General features: G+C 48.2%; 2 protein-coding genes across 3 annotated transcripts; one reads left to right on the top strand and one right to left on the bottom strand.

Annotated features, from left to right (window-relative positions):
- Positions 1–1,995: 1,995 nt before the first annotated feature.
- dcbld2 (discoidin, CUB and LCCL domain containing 2) lies at positions 1,996–13,401 on the top strand. 2 transcript variants are annotated; one of them, XM_057045174.1, is made up of 15 exons: positions 1,999–2,488; positions 4,269–4,493; positions 5,892–6,029; positions 6,778–6,829; positions 6,905–6,977; positions 9,337–9,470; positions 9,619–9,659; positions 9,773–9,988; positions 10,309–10,433; positions 10,837–10,984; positions 11,074–11,217; positions 11,309–11,402; positions 11,475–11,524; positions 11,606–11,740; positions 11,817–13,401. In XM_057045174.1, the coding sequence occupies exons 1-15, from the start codon at positions 2,386–2,388 to the stop codon at positions 12,218–12,220; spliced, it is 2,082 nt and encodes a 693-aa protein (XP_056901154.1). In that variant the 5' UTR covers positions 1,999–2,385; the 3' UTR covers positions 12,221–13,401. The 2 variants fall into 2 exon arrangements, with proteins under 2 accessions (XP_056901080.1, XP_056901154.1); XM_057045100.1 differs by having other exon boundaries at positions 1,996–2,488; positions 11,475–11,740.
- A 72-nt stretch (positions 13,402–13,473) lies between these two features.
- On the bottom strand, positions 13,474–15,940 carry tmem30c (transmembrane protein 30C). Its single transcript, XM_057046726.1, has 7 exons — positions 15,598–15,940; positions 15,270–15,386; positions 15,074–15,181; positions 14,779–14,869; positions 14,566–14,709; positions 14,281–14,490; positions 13,474–14,087 (listed from the first exon to the last, which is right to left on the bottom strand). The coding sequence occupies exons 1-7, from the start codon at positions 15,787–15,789 to the stop codon at positions 13,900–13,902; spliced, it is 1,050 nt and encodes a 349-aa protein (XP_056902706.1). The 5' UTR covers positions 15,790–15,940; the 3' UTR covers positions 13,474–13,899.
- Positions 15,941–16,072: the final 132 nt, after the last annotated feature.

The following is a 16,072-nucleotide window of genomic DNA, read 5'->3' as shown; positions in this document are numbered from 1 at the left end:
CAAAATTATTGAGGAAAATGTGACATTTAATGGAAATAAGATTAAAAGTTAAGCTGCTCAGTTATGCATGTGTGTTTCTGACCACAAAATGATAAACAAACCAAGATCACCTCCGTTGGTTAGTCAGAAATAAAAGATCAGTCACGTCTCTGTTTAAGAAAATCCTGACAGATTTGGAGAATTTGCCATTTTCTCAAGAATATAGATAAATATTGAGCATCTTTTAGATGATTTGTGGAAAACAGAACAGAAGTAGTGTAAAACCAGTGTGATGCACATCAGAGGAGGTTTGCTCCTTGGTATAATTTAAAGATTAGGACCCTCAAGCAGAAGGTCAAAGGTTAGAAATGTCCATCTAGCCTGGAAAGACAGTCTGCAGTTATTAAAAAAGGCCCTCAGTAAGACTGAGACGGCCTCATTCCTCAGAAATTGGAGAAAAACAAAACAGAATAACCTCAGGTTTTCCAGCATTGCAGCTAAACTAACCAGGAGTCTCTGGGACATGTCCCCTCTTCACTTACTGGCAGAGTTTCCCTCACTCATAACATTCGAACTATTAGAGAAAAAGCTGATCAGGCGGTCTCACCATCACCACTGTACAGGTCTCCAGTGAGCCCTTAAACTCCTTTAACCCTATAGACTTTTCAGCAACGTCTTCTTTAACTTGATGATCTAAGTCCACCAAGTGTCTTTAGATCCCATCCCGACACACTCGACGAAGGGTGTTTTACCACTGATTGGCAGGTCTGTTCCTGACCCCTGACCAGACTCCTTTAGCAACAGGTTCTGGACCCCGGTCCTACAAGGAGTTCTGGACCCCGGTCCTACAAGGAGTTCTGGACCCCGGTCCTACAAGGAGTTCTGGACCCCGGTCCTACAAGGAGGCACTAATCAAAGCGTTACATAAGAAACATCACTGTTGGCAAATTATAGCTAAGAACGTCCAACCTTCCTTTTAGCTGTAAAGTTCTTGAGAAGGTGGTCGTTACTTGGTTACTCCATCTCCTCTCCTCTCCTCTCCTCTCCTCCTCTCCTCTCCTCTCCTCTCCTCCCCTCCTCTCCTCTCCCCCATCTCCTCCCCTCCTCTTCTCTCCTCCCTCCTCCCATCTCCTCATCTCCTCCCCATCCTCTCCTCTCCTCTCCCCTCCCCTCCCCTCCCCCATCTCCTCCCCTCCTCTTCTCTCCTCCCTCCTCCCATCTCCTCCTCTCCTCCCCATCCTCTCCTGTCCCCTCCCCTCCCCTCCCCTCCTCTCCTCTCCTCCCATCTCCTCCCCTCCCTCTCCTCTCCTCCTCCTCTCCTCTCCTCTCCTCTCCTCTCCTCTCCTCTCCTCTCCTCTCCTCTCCTCTCCCCTCCTCTCCTCTCCTCTCCTCTCCTCTCCTCTCCTCTCCTCTCCTCTCCTCTCTCCTCTCCTCTCTCCTCTCCTCTCCTCTCCTCCCCTCCCCCCTCTCCTCTATAATTTTAGATGTGACCTCCTTTAGATTTGGTCTCAGCTATAGCTTGATCATATATGAGATCACACACTATAGACGTGCATCATGTGAGGACCTCTAACACACTAATAAATGGAACTAAAGCCTTAAAAACATCTGTGGTATCTGAGGAAACATCCAATATCTCCAAACATGACTGAAGAGTGTTTATCCTGTACTACAACCAGGACAACAGAAAATCACAGCAGGGTCCCCCCCCCATTTATTTATTTCATTACCCTGCAGGTTACACACGGTACAGCCAATGTGTGATGTAGATTTACTGGTGTTTTGTCAACAAAATTCCAAAAAGAAAATGTACCTCTGATTTCTTCTCATAAACATTTTGCTTTTGGAGTTTTACTAAACAGGCCATCTTACATTCAAAGGTTGCTTTCAGAATTGTGGCCCCTTTTTGCTTTGTGTTTGAACGATGCTTGGAGACATTAGAGGCGGATTTAGTGACAGATAGACTTCCTGGAGAATCTGAGTAGTATTTCACTTTCACTGTCAGCAGCGTCTCCAAAGTACACGCGGACTTTAGAACCAGGTCGGTTTTTATTAGTTTAAGACCTGCACCGAAAGGAACTCTGGAGGAGGTGCGGTCGGGTCTGCAGTCAGACCACTTGGGGGACTCGGGTCTCCCAGTTCCTGGTCGGGAGGAGGAGCTCGCTGGAGGAAGTAGCTGCACAGCCTCGGTGCGTGTGGGACGAGCACTTACCTCCACGGGGAGACTGTCGCTAACCAGTGGATCGTTCAACAGCTATTAAAACCCATCCTTAGCGAGGAGCCCATCGGCGGACCCCCCCGGCCTACAGGGCCCAAGGACTACTTTCGGCATTTTCTCCTCGGCACAGGTTGAAGCGGTGCCGCCGGGACAGAAGCGAGCATTATGCATTCAGACTGCAGGCTGCTATGGGCAGAGCGGTAATGGTGGGCAGGGGACCGACAGGGGCCGGGGCTCTCTTCCTGTCGATTCTCATCATCCTCACCGCGGAAGGCTGTCGAGCTCAGAAAGGTTTGTGACAAGGCTGCGGGGACACCGGGGTCGGGGGGGCGAGTGGAACCGCGGCTACGTGCGGCAACACGCCGCTTTACGGTGCGGTCACAGGCGTGGAGGAGCTCGGTGATGCGTTCAGGCTCCGCACGGTGTTATTGTCCGTCCAGCCTAAAACCTGCCTTACATGGCCGTGTGGACGTGGAGCTCCGCTGGCTCCGACCGCAAACCGCCGCCCGCCCGTTTACAAGAGTAAATGGAGTTCAACCAGTCAAACCGGTTAAAGAAAAGTAACCGAGATGGTGAAATATAAACTCACCTGGTGGTTCGGTCGCTCCCTGAACTAACATGCGGCTGGAAAAGAATGGTTTCTAGTGCAGATCTGGAATTTAATGAAATGTCCGGATAAAGCAGCGCAGGAGTCGGTAAACAGACAGACTGTGATGTTGATGTTGGGCTGTAGGTGTCTTTGAAATGATGCCCTTGTTTGTTGTCCCCGGACCCCAAAGATCGAAAGGTCCCTTGTGCTCAGAGAGCCGAGCTGGTTTTGGTTCCTCGGGGGGTTATTTTCTCCAACATTTGGCATAAATATATCTGTTTTCGGGGTTTTGAGGCTCCGTCTCAGGTGGCTGGGGGATGGGGGTGGGGAGGCCCAGGGACCAGGAGTGTAAACACGTGGACTGGAGTTTGTCAAAAGAACAAAAAATCAGCATTTTTCTCGAATTCCTGTTGTTTCAAACATGCTTCCAAGTCAGTTTAATCCACACGGTGGCTGTTTGGATAAAGAGTGCGTGTGTGATCATAATTAGCCGCCTTCTGGCCCGTGTTAGTGCGTGTTTCCAGGATGGTAATGTGGACTCTCCCAGTCTCTGCCAGTTGTTTGGAGGTCCGAGAGAGGGAAGTGCTTTTGTTTTTGTTCTCCTCATCTGGACAGTGTCCTCTTACGTAACTGCAGAACATCCACTTAGCACCGTGAAGCGTGACTGGATGTGAGGACCATGAGTCCTCTGCTCATGTCTCTGCTGCCTGACAGCTCTGAGGACATGCAGGCTTCTCCCTAAATGTCTGAGCTCACCCCCCTCCACCCCCCGTTTGAAAATTTGATTTTCAGTAATTGTTTTTGAAATCAAACTATGCAATTTTAACGTACTCCAAACCTCCTAAATCAGTCTGTTTTAATTCAATTGAATTAGATCTGAACAGATTCAACTTGTGTTCAAGGGTTGTGGAAAAGTACGGTTTATCTGACTAGAATCAGATGTCTTCCAATGACAAAATAAGGTTGTTTGTCATTTACGTCATCGTTTATAAAGGTGACATCCTGCGTATGGATCTACGTCCACACGAACAGGCTAATTTCCTCTTGCTATTTGGACTAAATGCTGGTTCGACATCATTTCACTTTGTTTGGCTTCTGTTTACCTATAATTGTGTTGGAATAAAACTGAACGAACAAGGTGCTGTTTGGTCCAGAATGGTCACCCTGTGACCCGAGTCAACTTACTAAAGTGCAGAAAAGGTGCATGAAACCGACACACTGATGTGCAAGCCCATACTGGTCCCAGAACCGTTGCAAAGCCACCATAATGATGAGTGACGTGGATGACACTGTGCATAGGCTCGCCTTGTCTAGACTTCAAGTCGCGTCTTGATTGTTGTATAACTAAAAGCGCTACTTTGTGATAGTTCAGATCCTTAAAAAGACCTTTTCTCCATTTTCGTGAATGTATTCTAACTTGTTTCAAGGAATGTAAGAAAACCTGAATGAAGCTGTACCTAATCTGCATGTGTTGCCCTGCAGGTGATGGCTGTGGCCCCAGTGTGCTGGGCCCAGTCAGCGGGACTTTGTCCTCTCTGGGTTACCCGAGGACGTACCCAAATGACACCGTGTGTGAGTGGGAAATCAGCGTCCCCCGCGGCAGCAGGATCCACTTTCACTTTGCTGAGCTGGACATAGAAAACCGTGACTGCCAGGTAGCCTACCTCCGCCTCTATGATGGCATTGGACCCAAAAGGAGCGTGATTGGTGAGGATTTTCAACTAGTAACGTTTTACAATGTCAAAAGAAATCAGGAAATATGTGTTCTGTGTTTAGTATGAAGTCAACATCAGCTTTAAATGAGTGAGCAGTTCTGTTTAATCCTGCTAATCCAGTTCTTTCCACAGACCTTGAAAGGCAGCAAGAATGGGCTCAAATCACTTCTGTTATTTGTTTCTTCATAAAATTTAAGCGAAGCTGTGCTTGTCGAGGTTCAGCACTGAGAGGTTAAGGAGAGCTGGGACTGGCTCGGTAGCATAATGTGAAAGCAGAATGAGAGAGAGGTTCACTACTAAGTGTAACCTACATAAGCAAGGTGACACGCGGCGAGTTTGAAGCTTTGACATTTTGGGATAGTTTAAGATGCGCAGTGGTGAATCCTCTCTGTAGCGCCTCCTTTCTCTTGGTTGTTACCTCAGAGATATGAGCTGTGATGCGCAGGTGACTCACATGTACTGTATCAATATTGGTACCCTTCCCCAGATGTGTATGAATGTGTGCCGTCCCATACTGACCCGAACTGTGCTGCCCAGAGGAAATACAGACCCAATCCCATTAATCATGGTCAATAAGATGGTGGCTGGTGTTGTGAATCCCCACACTGGTGGGTGTAAAGAGGGACTGGGAAAGAGGGGGAATTGATGGAGTGAATGAGACAGAAAGTGATCACATGACCTTCTGTTAGGCATAAGGGTGGGGCACAAACTCCTGCGGCATTTAAGCGGCCTCTCGCTAACATCTGATGGCAGGCCCAATCAATAATAAATGCCTTTGTTAATTTATAGCAGCAGAGACATGACCCTTTAAGGATGACACAGGTTTTAAACGCTTCTGGAAACGATTCAGGTGTGTTACAGAGCTGCCTCTCTGCCCTTATGAACACACAGTAGCACAATGACACAGGGGATGTTCACCAATGCGGGGAGGCTTACAGAAAGGTACGCATCTGAGCGCAGCAGTGAAAGTGAAAACTGACCCTTGCCGTGAGAAAAACTCATGGTTTGAATTTGAAGAACAGCAGAAGGATTCAGTGTCAGTGTGTTAGAATTACAGAACCAGTCACAAGAGAAAAAGGTTGAAATTCCAGTTATTCTGGTTGGAAGTTGAATGAAAGTGCTCTTGAGAGCACAACCCCAACTGCATCCTATGGCTAAACGTAAATAATTGGGCTTTGCTGCTCTAGAATTGGATTTTAGAGTCATCTTTTATCTCTTTATTTGTACATTAATGAATGTCATCACGATCTGATTGGAGCTTTAGCACCGACAGAGGCCTTTAGCTTTAGTAGTTGTGTGTTAAATGCTGTTGTAGACCATAAGCATGGCAGGCCTGCATTATTAACCACACTTCTGTATTCTTTGCATCTTGTCCTGTTGTTTCAATCAGCAAAATACTGTGGGTTGGGTTTAAAGGTCAAAGAGCTCATCAATTCAACCGGCAACCAGGTCACTGTCCAGTTCATGAGTGGGACCCACCACAGTGGCCATGGATTCTACCTGTCCTACTCCACCACAGAATACACAGGTAACCTACAGTCAGCCATGTCTCAGCCCTGCGGTGATAATTAAATAAGACGTTACTGGTCATAAGGGAAGGAAGCCATCGTCAGATGAAGAAAAAAATTAGACGAACATCAGTATAAACCTGTTCTGGTCAACAAAATTGTACATAAAACTAAATTTGTGGCGATTACGCTGCTTGAAAACAGTCGGATAAGACTTCCAGACTAGAGTTCCCTCGGTTTGTACTTGGATTCAGTAACCTTTCAGAGCACAAACGCATCTGACACAAACAAACTGTAACATGTTTATAAGACGCTGTGTTCTATTGTGTCAGAGTGGGAGGCTGCAGATGGAGAGGAGAGGCTACATGTGAGCTGTAAAGTCATAATTTCTATGTGGCGTTCTTGGCAGCTTAACGTAACCAATCATGCGGACGAGCGTGGGTGGACAGTTTGCACAGCTAAGTAAATCAGGGACAACGGCGACCTGCACTAGTGAAGGGGATTGGCCTGACTTACTGTAACACTGGTTTTAGGATGAATTCCCAGCATTCTCATCGCTGTTAGTCCAGGAAAGCACAAAAACACACAAATCTCCTTTCATGTAAACATTTGCCAATGTAACTAGAAAACAGGGATCCATTTCGGCAGACTTTGGAATTTTGGTTCCTGTTTTGCCCGAGAAGTCATCCGACACCTGACCAGACAGACGGACCGAGGGTTGGTAGCTGAGTAGAAAACACACTCTGATGCTTTGTTTGCCTTTCACAGATCTAATCACCTGCCTGGACAAAGGCTCTGATTTCCCTGAGGCAGAGTTTAGGTAAATATCTCCAGCTCGGTGCAGGTGTCTGCGCACCGCCCAGCCCCACTCACCGTGCGCTTTTCTCCTCCTCAGTAAATACTGTCCGGCGGGCTGCCTCACATCCACAGAGGAGATTTCTGGAACCATACCTAATGGATACAGAGAGGTGAGCACGCGCGCAGAAGCTGCTGTGTGTGGAGCGTTGCAGGTTACCTGACTCAGGTTGGGGAGAGGTCAGCAGCCGCTGTCCACCCACAGAAACACCCACATCATCAGTATTTGTTATCGCTGGGGTTACTCACGCTGTAGCCACTCCAGAACCTTGAAAAATGAGCCGAAAACATTGGAGATAACATCACACCCTGAGATTTGAACCATTCTAACAAAGTCTGAATATTTTGAATGTAAACTTTGGTCTGCACACAACATTAAAAGATTTTGTGGAGTCTAAACTTACGTATTTTATGTACAAACACAGGGAGAACTCGCACTGTGCCAAGTCAACCTGAGCCACCAGCGCCTGGCTCAGTTTCCCCACATTTTTCTGGACTTGTTCTGTTCCTGAGCAAGATTCCTCAGAACCGTTCTGTTGGCGCATATGTGTAATCGCGTCTCTTGTCGGCTTGTCTGGTGTCTATTCCAGGTTTCTGTAACATCGTCATCGGCATCAACAGCCACGGCAGCAGAATTCCAAACGCGCAGCAGTACAATGTGATCTGCTGCGCGTCAGCACACATGAATCAGCACTGGTCAGAGCTGAGGAAAAATTTGGGTTTGGCCGGCTCTCGTAGCACATGTGGGCATGGCGGTTTGTGTCGGAGGGATTTGCCTGAACCCTTTCTGTGCCTCAGCTGCTCTCCAGGTGTTTTTTTGTGGTGGGAAAGTGTTGACTGTTCCGCAACTGTTTTGTCTGTGCATTCGAGCCCACCTTAGTGTACACACTGGCGTTTTGCCTGTTGTTCGCGCTGATTCTCATCTGCGGTCCCTCCGCAGCAGCGAAGAGCCTTTGGTTTTGATTATCTCAGTAAGATGCTCTTATGTAAATGGACCCCCGCCGAGTGGTATGTAGGTCCACGGCCGATGACCTCACATGTGAGGTTATGGCCACAGTCTCTGGCTGATGACCTCATTTTGGGGTTAAGAGAGAGGAGGAAAGGTGGGAGACTTGTTGTTAGTCGATAGGAGGACGGGGAGCAGCATCGGGGTGTTGCTTCAGGGATCCGAGTGCACCCACAGGAACGGAGGAGGGGCAGGGTCAGCGGGTGAATGGGAGGTGAGATAATAGTTTGGCCGAATAATAAAACCCTCTAATCCAGTCCAGCTGCTAGAGGGTGCTGAGCAGAGCTGCGTGCTGACTGTATGTGCGCGCTGGAGAGCAGGCCGCTATGAGTAAGGAGTTGGAGGAGCGTCTGTGTGTGCACGCCAGGAGGTTTTTATATATGTGAAAATGATTCACTCATGCGTGTGGTTTTGAGGTATGTCTGTCACCGGGCAGGATCTGGATTCTATACGTCCTCCTCCATTGATTGTGTTTTCTAAGCAGGAACGTCGAGCAGATGCTGGTCGCAGCTCCGACTGCAATAAATAAACAAGGGGAACAAGAAAAGCCAGCCCCCCCTATGTGGGGCGATGTTGCAATCCGATAAAGGCGGTCTGCTCCGTCCTGCTCTGCTGTCTGTCCCTAACGGACATCTTCGATTCGTTAGAACGGCTTTAATTGACGAACATCTTGCACGGTTTACAGGCTTTTAGATCCCAATCTGGTGAGCAGAAGAGGGGGTTTGGAGTGGTTGACGGCGCGGCTGTGTTTGTGTTGGTGGTTTGGTGCGACACTCTGAAGGATGTGGTGTGTGTTTGGGGGAATTTTAAGAGCTACACTGCAAGTGTTGATTACTTGCGGCTGCATTTCACGGCCACGTGCGCGTCTGCGTGCCTGTGAGCGTATGTGCGCGGCAGACCTGCGGGTCACCAGGGCTTTCCCACAATCTCATCGGCTCTTTTCCAGTCATAAAATTCCAGCCCGGTCCACCAGCTGTTGCCTGGAATCAGCCTGTCACCAGAGTGGGTGCTTCTGGGGGTCCGTTTCTGCAGACTGCAGGTTTGGACAGAAGTGCTGGGGGGGCTGAATCACTGTCACCGCAGCCTCTACCGAGAGGTGACGTCATGCTGACTCATCATTCCACTTAATCTGAGATGGACTGAAGGTTATGTCCATTTTCTGCATCTGACGTCCCCACAAACGTCTCTGGGTTGGCAAAAAATATGTGTGTGGTAAAAGTGTGAGTGACGGTCACACCGCAGAGGGGAGTCAACTGAAAATTGTCCTGATATAAACCTTTAGTGAGCTTCTGTTTTATCCGTGTCGATCTCTAAACAGCCGACGCACCAGTGTGTGTTTGGTTGATACAGTCTTTAATCTGCTCTCCACAGCTCATCAGCTGTGGTGCTACTTAGCTCCTGACTGCGTTGGTCTAACAGAAATATGAAAAGTTTCTTTCTCATCTTGGTTCTCTCCCGTGTTCCAGTCGTCTCCACTGTGTTTGGCGGCCATCCACGCTGGCGTGATCTCCAACGCCGTGGGCGGCACGATCAATGTGGTTAACAGCAAAGGCATCCATCGCTATGAGGCCACATTGGCCAACAACGTCACTTCCACTGGGTAAAAAGAGTCCACTTTCTATAGATTGTCCCCATATGTCCCCTGGGTTTTTGTCCTGTCTCCTGCTCATTCAGGGACTGCGGAGGCAACCATAAATATACAGCACCTGTGTCTAAATGATGCTTTATTTCTTCACTTCTCTCCTCAGAGGATCTTGGTCAAACAGCCTTTTTACCTTCAGAACCAATGGTGAGCTTTTTTTCCTTTACTGCTGTGAACTGTAAATGTAATTACATCTAAATACGAATCCCGTTATACTGCTGCCATCATCCGGTTCAGATTGTCAATCCTGCTGCTTACAGGCTGTTTAGGAACACTGGGTTTAGCGTCTGACGGCATTTCAGACGCCCAGCTCTCTGCGTCCTCAGTGTGGGAGTGGAACGGCCCCTCGGGTCAGCACAACGTGTGGGCGCCATCAGGAGCGCGGTTAAAAAAGAGGCAGCGGCCGTGGTCAGCAGCTCAGAATGACCAAAGGCAGTGGCTGCAGATTGACCTGAAAAGAGAGAAGAGAATCACAGGTACACCGCAGCAGTTTTATTATATTTTATATATTATTATTTTATTATTATTTATATAAGAATCCTTTCACAGTGCCAGAATAGGAAACGCCCTCTAGCTGTAGCCCAGTGCCGCTTATTGGGAACCAGAATGTTTTATAATTTAATTTCAGAACTATAAACTCAAATTTGAAAAGGAATAGAATTTAAAATGCATCATCTGAAATGTAAAGCCTATAAATAACGTGCACGTTTGTGGGGAGGTACAAACCCCGAGACACAAATATGGCTGCCCGCCCAGCCAAGCATGCTGACCGTCATCATCTCCTCTGGTCATCCAGGAATCATCACCACAGGCTCCACCCTAAAAGAGTACCAGTACTATGTCTCAGAGTACCAGATCCACTTCAGCAGTGATGGCGAGCAGTGGGAGATCTACAGAGAAGCAAATTCTACTCAGGACAAGGTAACACAAGCCCCAGATCAATGATCAATGAGCTCTGCTTGCACAGTGGTTACATCATCCACATTATTGTCTTTCCCTTCAGATCAGTGCAAATGGACAGAAATGTCACAGAGAACGGCTATAGGGACTTATAATTGATCAGTCTCCATAGCAACCGGTGTTGCTTAGGAGGTTTATGGCAGGAAGGGAAGGCAGCCGGTGGTTAGTGTTAAGTGCTGTAATAGATGAGCCAGGACACTTGGGCATTAATAATGAATTGATACGGCGTTAGAGGCTGTTACACTGAATCGACTGTCTGTGAGCTGCGATTCTCTCGGGCTTGAATCCCTCTGATGCATCGTAGACTACCGTTAGGCCAAAGAATGCATCCGTCACCGCCCCGATTCTTCTTCTTTATTGGTAGATTTTTCAAGGCAACAACAACAACATGGATGAGGTGAGAAATAACTTCATTCCTCCGATTGAAGCTCGCTTTGTGAGGGTGAATCCGACCCGATGGCACCAGAGAATTGCACTCAAGTTGGAGCTACATGGGTGCCAGATTCCTCACAGTAGGTTTTTTTTTTGGAGGGGGGGGTGCCTCAGATTTAAATTATTATTCAGGGAAAAAAAACAATGACGCATTTCTGTGTTCTAATAGTGCAACCAGAGCTGAGGCCCAGGGGCTTACCACCCTCTGATCACATCCCACCTTCTGCACGTACAAAACGCCCTCCTCTGGCCAGCCAAACCACCCCCCCGCCAGATATCCGAAACACTACGATGCCTCCTCATGGTGGCAAAGGTGAAAGAGGCCGCCCCAAATGGAATTCCTGGTTATTTACTCGGGTGAGACCACTGTTGTGCGGTGTTGATGCTGCTGTTGTTGCTCTCAGATGTGGCGCTGGCAGCGGTGCTGGTGCCCGTGTTGGTCATGGTTCTGACCGCTCTCGTCCTGATTGTGGTTTGTGCTCGACACTGGAAGAACAGGTACGCCGTCATCAATAAAGAAACAATTCTAAGAGTTTCCTCCTCCGTGACATTCGCGTTCTGTCCACAAAGGAAAAAGAGCTCTGAAGGAACGTATGACCTCCCTCACTGGGATCGTACAGGTATGAAGGTTCTGCGTCCCTGTGGGTCCGGGCCCAGTTTGTCAGTACTGCTGACTCTGCTTCTTTCTATTCATGCTGCAGACTGGTGGAAAAGCATGAAGCAGCTGTTGCCATCTAAGATGGTGGAAGCAGAGGATTCGGTTCGGTACAGCAGCAGCGAAGTGGGCCGGTTAGCAGGGAGGAGTGCTGTACCCAGAATACACGCAGAACCGGCAGGTAGGGGGCGCCTCTGTACTCCAGGACTACTTCTGTTGTGTGGAGGGTTGATGCGCCACGGCGTGCTGTCTTTCAGAGTACGCCCAGCCTCTGGTGAGCGGCGTCACCACATTAGGGGCCCGGTCGACCTTCAAGCCAGACGAGGGTCCTGAGCCGGGCTATTCCGATCCCGACCTGTACGACACGCCCATCTCGCCGGATGTGTACCACGCTTACGCAGAACCGCTACCGGCTTCGGGATCCGAGTACGCCACGCCCATTGTGGTGGACATGGGCTGCCACCCGTCGGGCGGCTCCACCCTGAACCAGCCCTGCGCTTTCTCTGGGCCCGCCTCTCTGCTCACGCGGACAGACAGCAGCCAATCGGGGAGGTCGGCTTATGACACACCCAAGAATGCCAACGGACAAGCCACGCCCACTGAGGATCTAACTTATCAGGTGCCTCAGAACAGCACTCAGAAGGCCGCAGGACAGAGCTGAAGAGCTCAGAGGCACATGGCGTCGACCTGCTCCTCGCTGTCCAAAACAAGCCAGTGGAAAAGAGAAGATGGGGGGTGGTGGGGGGGGCTGAGATCCATCTGGAGATGTCCTTCATGCTTCTGCACGGCCACCATCTGTTTGTGCGGTGCCATTACAGTCTGATCACTGAAAAACCACAATGATGAATGTGTTTGTGTGATGGGATGGATGAAAGGACGCATGGACGAACGCTGACTACTGTTAAAGACATTGTCCCTGTTCCTGTGATCAATCCATGTATTCTGTGAAACTGTGATTCTTCTGTTACACACCAGTACTGAACCTGACGATTCCCAGCTCGCTGCGTCTCCTCGTGACCCAGCGTCAAAGACAAAAACAGAAACTCTGACTTCACGGTACGTTTTTCCTCGCTTCCTCTTTAAGGCTCGACTTGAAATCGAGCGTCGCTCTGGTAACGCCTCACTGCGAACCTGTTGACACATTCAGAATTATTCGATATTTATTTCTATTTTCCATCCTGCTGATTAGAAAATGAAAACAGCCAACTACTTGCCGATAATTATAGATGGATACTTCGCAGTTGCACTGGTGACAGGTTTTTATTTTTCTCTGGAATGATGTCATAGGTGTCACCTTGAAAAGGCTGATCGGGAGAAGTGATCTAATCAGCGTTCCACCCACTAAATATTTAGTCTGACCAAATGTTGCTGAATCGTGTCTCCAATCACAAGATCACAGCAAAACCACCTCTGTGCTGGTTGTGAGTTCAAATGTCTTAATGTCCGACTTTGTTCATAAAGGTACAGAGATGCAGACGGCTGATCCTTTTGTAGTTCCTGATGTTTGTGCGGAATCTTTGATTTTATTTGTGTGTTGGTGATTGTCTCATGTTGAAATGTCATCTCTAGTTCCTGTCGCTTGTATGTGATCGTCTGTTTCAGTCCCGTTTGGTTTTGTTTTTTTCCATTTTAACACCAGTAGACTGCATTCCTCTCCTTCACCCACGGTACCGAGACAGACGGAATTAAAGCTGCTTTCTTCATCGCAGCTGCACGACCACCCGCGCTCCGGTTCTAGTCTGAGGATTCCGTGTGGTGTTGGTGCTCGCTGGTCACAGAGGGATTCTGTTTAGGTGGCTTCCACTGATTGTATATAGAGAAATAAAAAGTTTTCAAAGTAAAGTTGCAGTGTCTGATTAATGGCTTTTATGGCGTTGAAATGAAGTGAACACAAATGTTAGCAGGCTAATTAGCTACAGTGTGGGAGCGGTTGGTACCGCTGCAAAGTCTTTATTCAGGATTACAGCAGTGTTTCACATATTAAACTGACATTTATAATAAATGAGTCGTTGACATTTCCGCTAAGCTTTACTCACACGTCAAAGCGAATGAAACGCTAAAAGCTACATTTGTCTGCATTAGTCAAACACCTCCGCTCATCCTTCCTGATGTCATTGGTGGTTTGTCTGACGTGCGAGGACGATTAAAAACGAGGTGGCTGAAAATATAAAACGTTCCTAATTACAATAAATAGAAACAGTATTTTAAAACAAGAACAAAAGGTCATCAGATTAAATCCCGGTCAAAAGTGGGAGGGCCAGCTCACCCTCACCGCTCTCTAACCACATTACTGTGCTCTTGCACTATTTGTCATTGTTTCATAATTCCACTACGCCCCTTTCACCCTTCCATGTTCTTCCCATTCTTCCCAAACTTCCACCAGATGGCGGTGAGAGCGACGGCCATCAGCAGGACGACGCTGCCGGTTACGAGGTACGCGATGGGCAGGAAGTAGTTTGGACCTCCGAACCAGGTCAGCGTGGTCAGCACCACTTCCTTTCTGCCTTGGAAGGGCTGTACGGGGAAGTCTGGAAAGGCAGAGGTCAAGGCTGACAAAAAAGGCCATCAAAGAGGAGCTCAGCGGAAAACGAGTCAGGCTGAGGTCTTAAAATAGTTCCTGTTGGTATATTTGTGTTTTAACAGCCGACAGGACGGGAAACAAGCGCACGCGGTGCCACACACGCAGCTCAGCCACGAAAACACACCCCAGCCAAAGGATACTGTAGTTTATGTGGATGGAGTAGTTCCCCACCGGCAGGCCATTCTTAAAAGGGTTCCTGGAACGGTGTAAAACTCCGTAGAGCTTCTTAAAGTTGGGGAAAGCGGCCTCTCTCATCCAGACGATCAGATCTTCATTGATGAAACCGTTGTTGGAGGGATCCGCGTCGAACTCGTAGACGGGCCTCTGCCAGTACAGCGGCTGGACCGTCCCTGAGTGTTGGAGAGGAACTACTGAGCAAGGCATCGACCTCAAAAGCAGAAACATCTAAGTGACTAAAAGAATACCGTTGAATGCTTGAGCCAGTGTCATGTTTTCCGTGTTTGGGTTGCGATACTTGATGTTTTTATCCGTGTACCAGGCGATGCCCCTGCGCAGCAGTGTGACTGGGACCGGCCCCCTGGAGCCATAATGGGTCAGACTGAAGGAATCTGGGAAAAGAGACGGGATGAAGTCTCCAGTGATGGGGGTGGGGGTGTGCGAGTGGGCAATGCCTTTACCATTGAAGATACTGTTGGCCACAGCACCACAGGGGGCGATGGGAGATCCATTTTGGTCCCTTACGAAGGGTTTGCAGTATGAGCTGGGGTTCTGTGTTAACATGAGGGATATTTCATGATGACGGAGGGTTGGATTTGATTTCAATATCCTCTCTAGTCTAAACTCAACAACTGTGTGTGTTGAGCCAATCTTTTTTGTGTTATTTTAGTCAAAATCAGGCTATAAAGGCCAAAGTAGTGTCTGCGGTGCACTTAATAGTATATACAGTAAATGAATATGGTTTGTGGGAGCTACCTTTAAATTTCTCTTTCTGCCCGCCGTTTGCGTGTCGTCTCTGGAGTCCATGTATCTGCGGAGGTTCTGGTGGAAGTTTTTGAGGCCATAGTACACGAAAACGTCTCCCTGGAGTGACAGCCACAGAAACTAGGCTTGTTTGTGTTTTGTAGAGGATTAGCCGTTTGTTAGCGCGCTGGCCAAAGCGCCACCTTACCTTAAACATCTTCTCGATAGCAAACGTGACGGTGCAGCTGCAGGATTCTCCAGCAAGGCTCACATCTTTACGCTTAGCAAAACATTTGTCACACGTCCCTGCCTCTGTGTAGTCCAGCTGAGGAGGCAGCAGAAAACTCATTAGTGGGCAAAAATGGTGGAGAAGCCTTTCCTGTTCAGATCGTAACCTTTTATCTTTGCTCAGACACTCCTGCTTTTTATTGCCATCCTTCCTCCTACACACTCTCTGTACTTACTGTTATCACTAATGAGTTTAAAAATATCTGAAATATTTAACAGTAAACTTTGAAACAAGGAAGAGCACTCACCTTTATTTCCTGTATGGTCTGCACAGTGAGGATCAGCCATATCCCCAGCAGCAAACATATCAGACCCGTGAAGTAGAGGAAAGGCAGCACAGAGCGAGCCGTTAGCATGGGAGTCCAGGCAGGTAGCCTCTGCTGTTTGAAGGCAGAGTTGTCGGGCCTCCGGGAAAAGGGCTCCTCCTTTACTGGATTCATCACAGGGCCCTTTATAAGCAAGGCAACATGAACTTGAGCAGATTAAAAAAAACAAACTACGAAGTCTCTCCTCGATCTTCGAGTGCTGTTCTTTATTCCGGCTATATCTCACGCGCTGCTCTGTCGTTCTGCTTGCCAAGAGGATATCCCAGCAGGCTTTGCAGGGTGGGGGAGATGATTGCCGCCTGTTACTTATTAACCATAAACTGCCGCTGTCTGTTTTCTTTTTTCCTCCCATGGTGATCAGGTTTAATTATTTCCCATAAGAAAAATAGTTTTCTGC

Source organism: Takifugu flavidus, chromosome 1 (genome assembly GCF_003711565.1).
Source record: "Takifugu flavidus isolate HTHZ2018 chromosome 1, ASM371156v2, whole genome shotgun sequence".
Lineage (NCBI taxonomy): Eukaryota > Metazoa > Chordata > Actinopteri > Tetraodontiformes > Tetraodontidae > Takifugu > Takifugu flavidus.
This window is presented reverse-complemented; position numbering and strand designations above follow the sequence as displayed.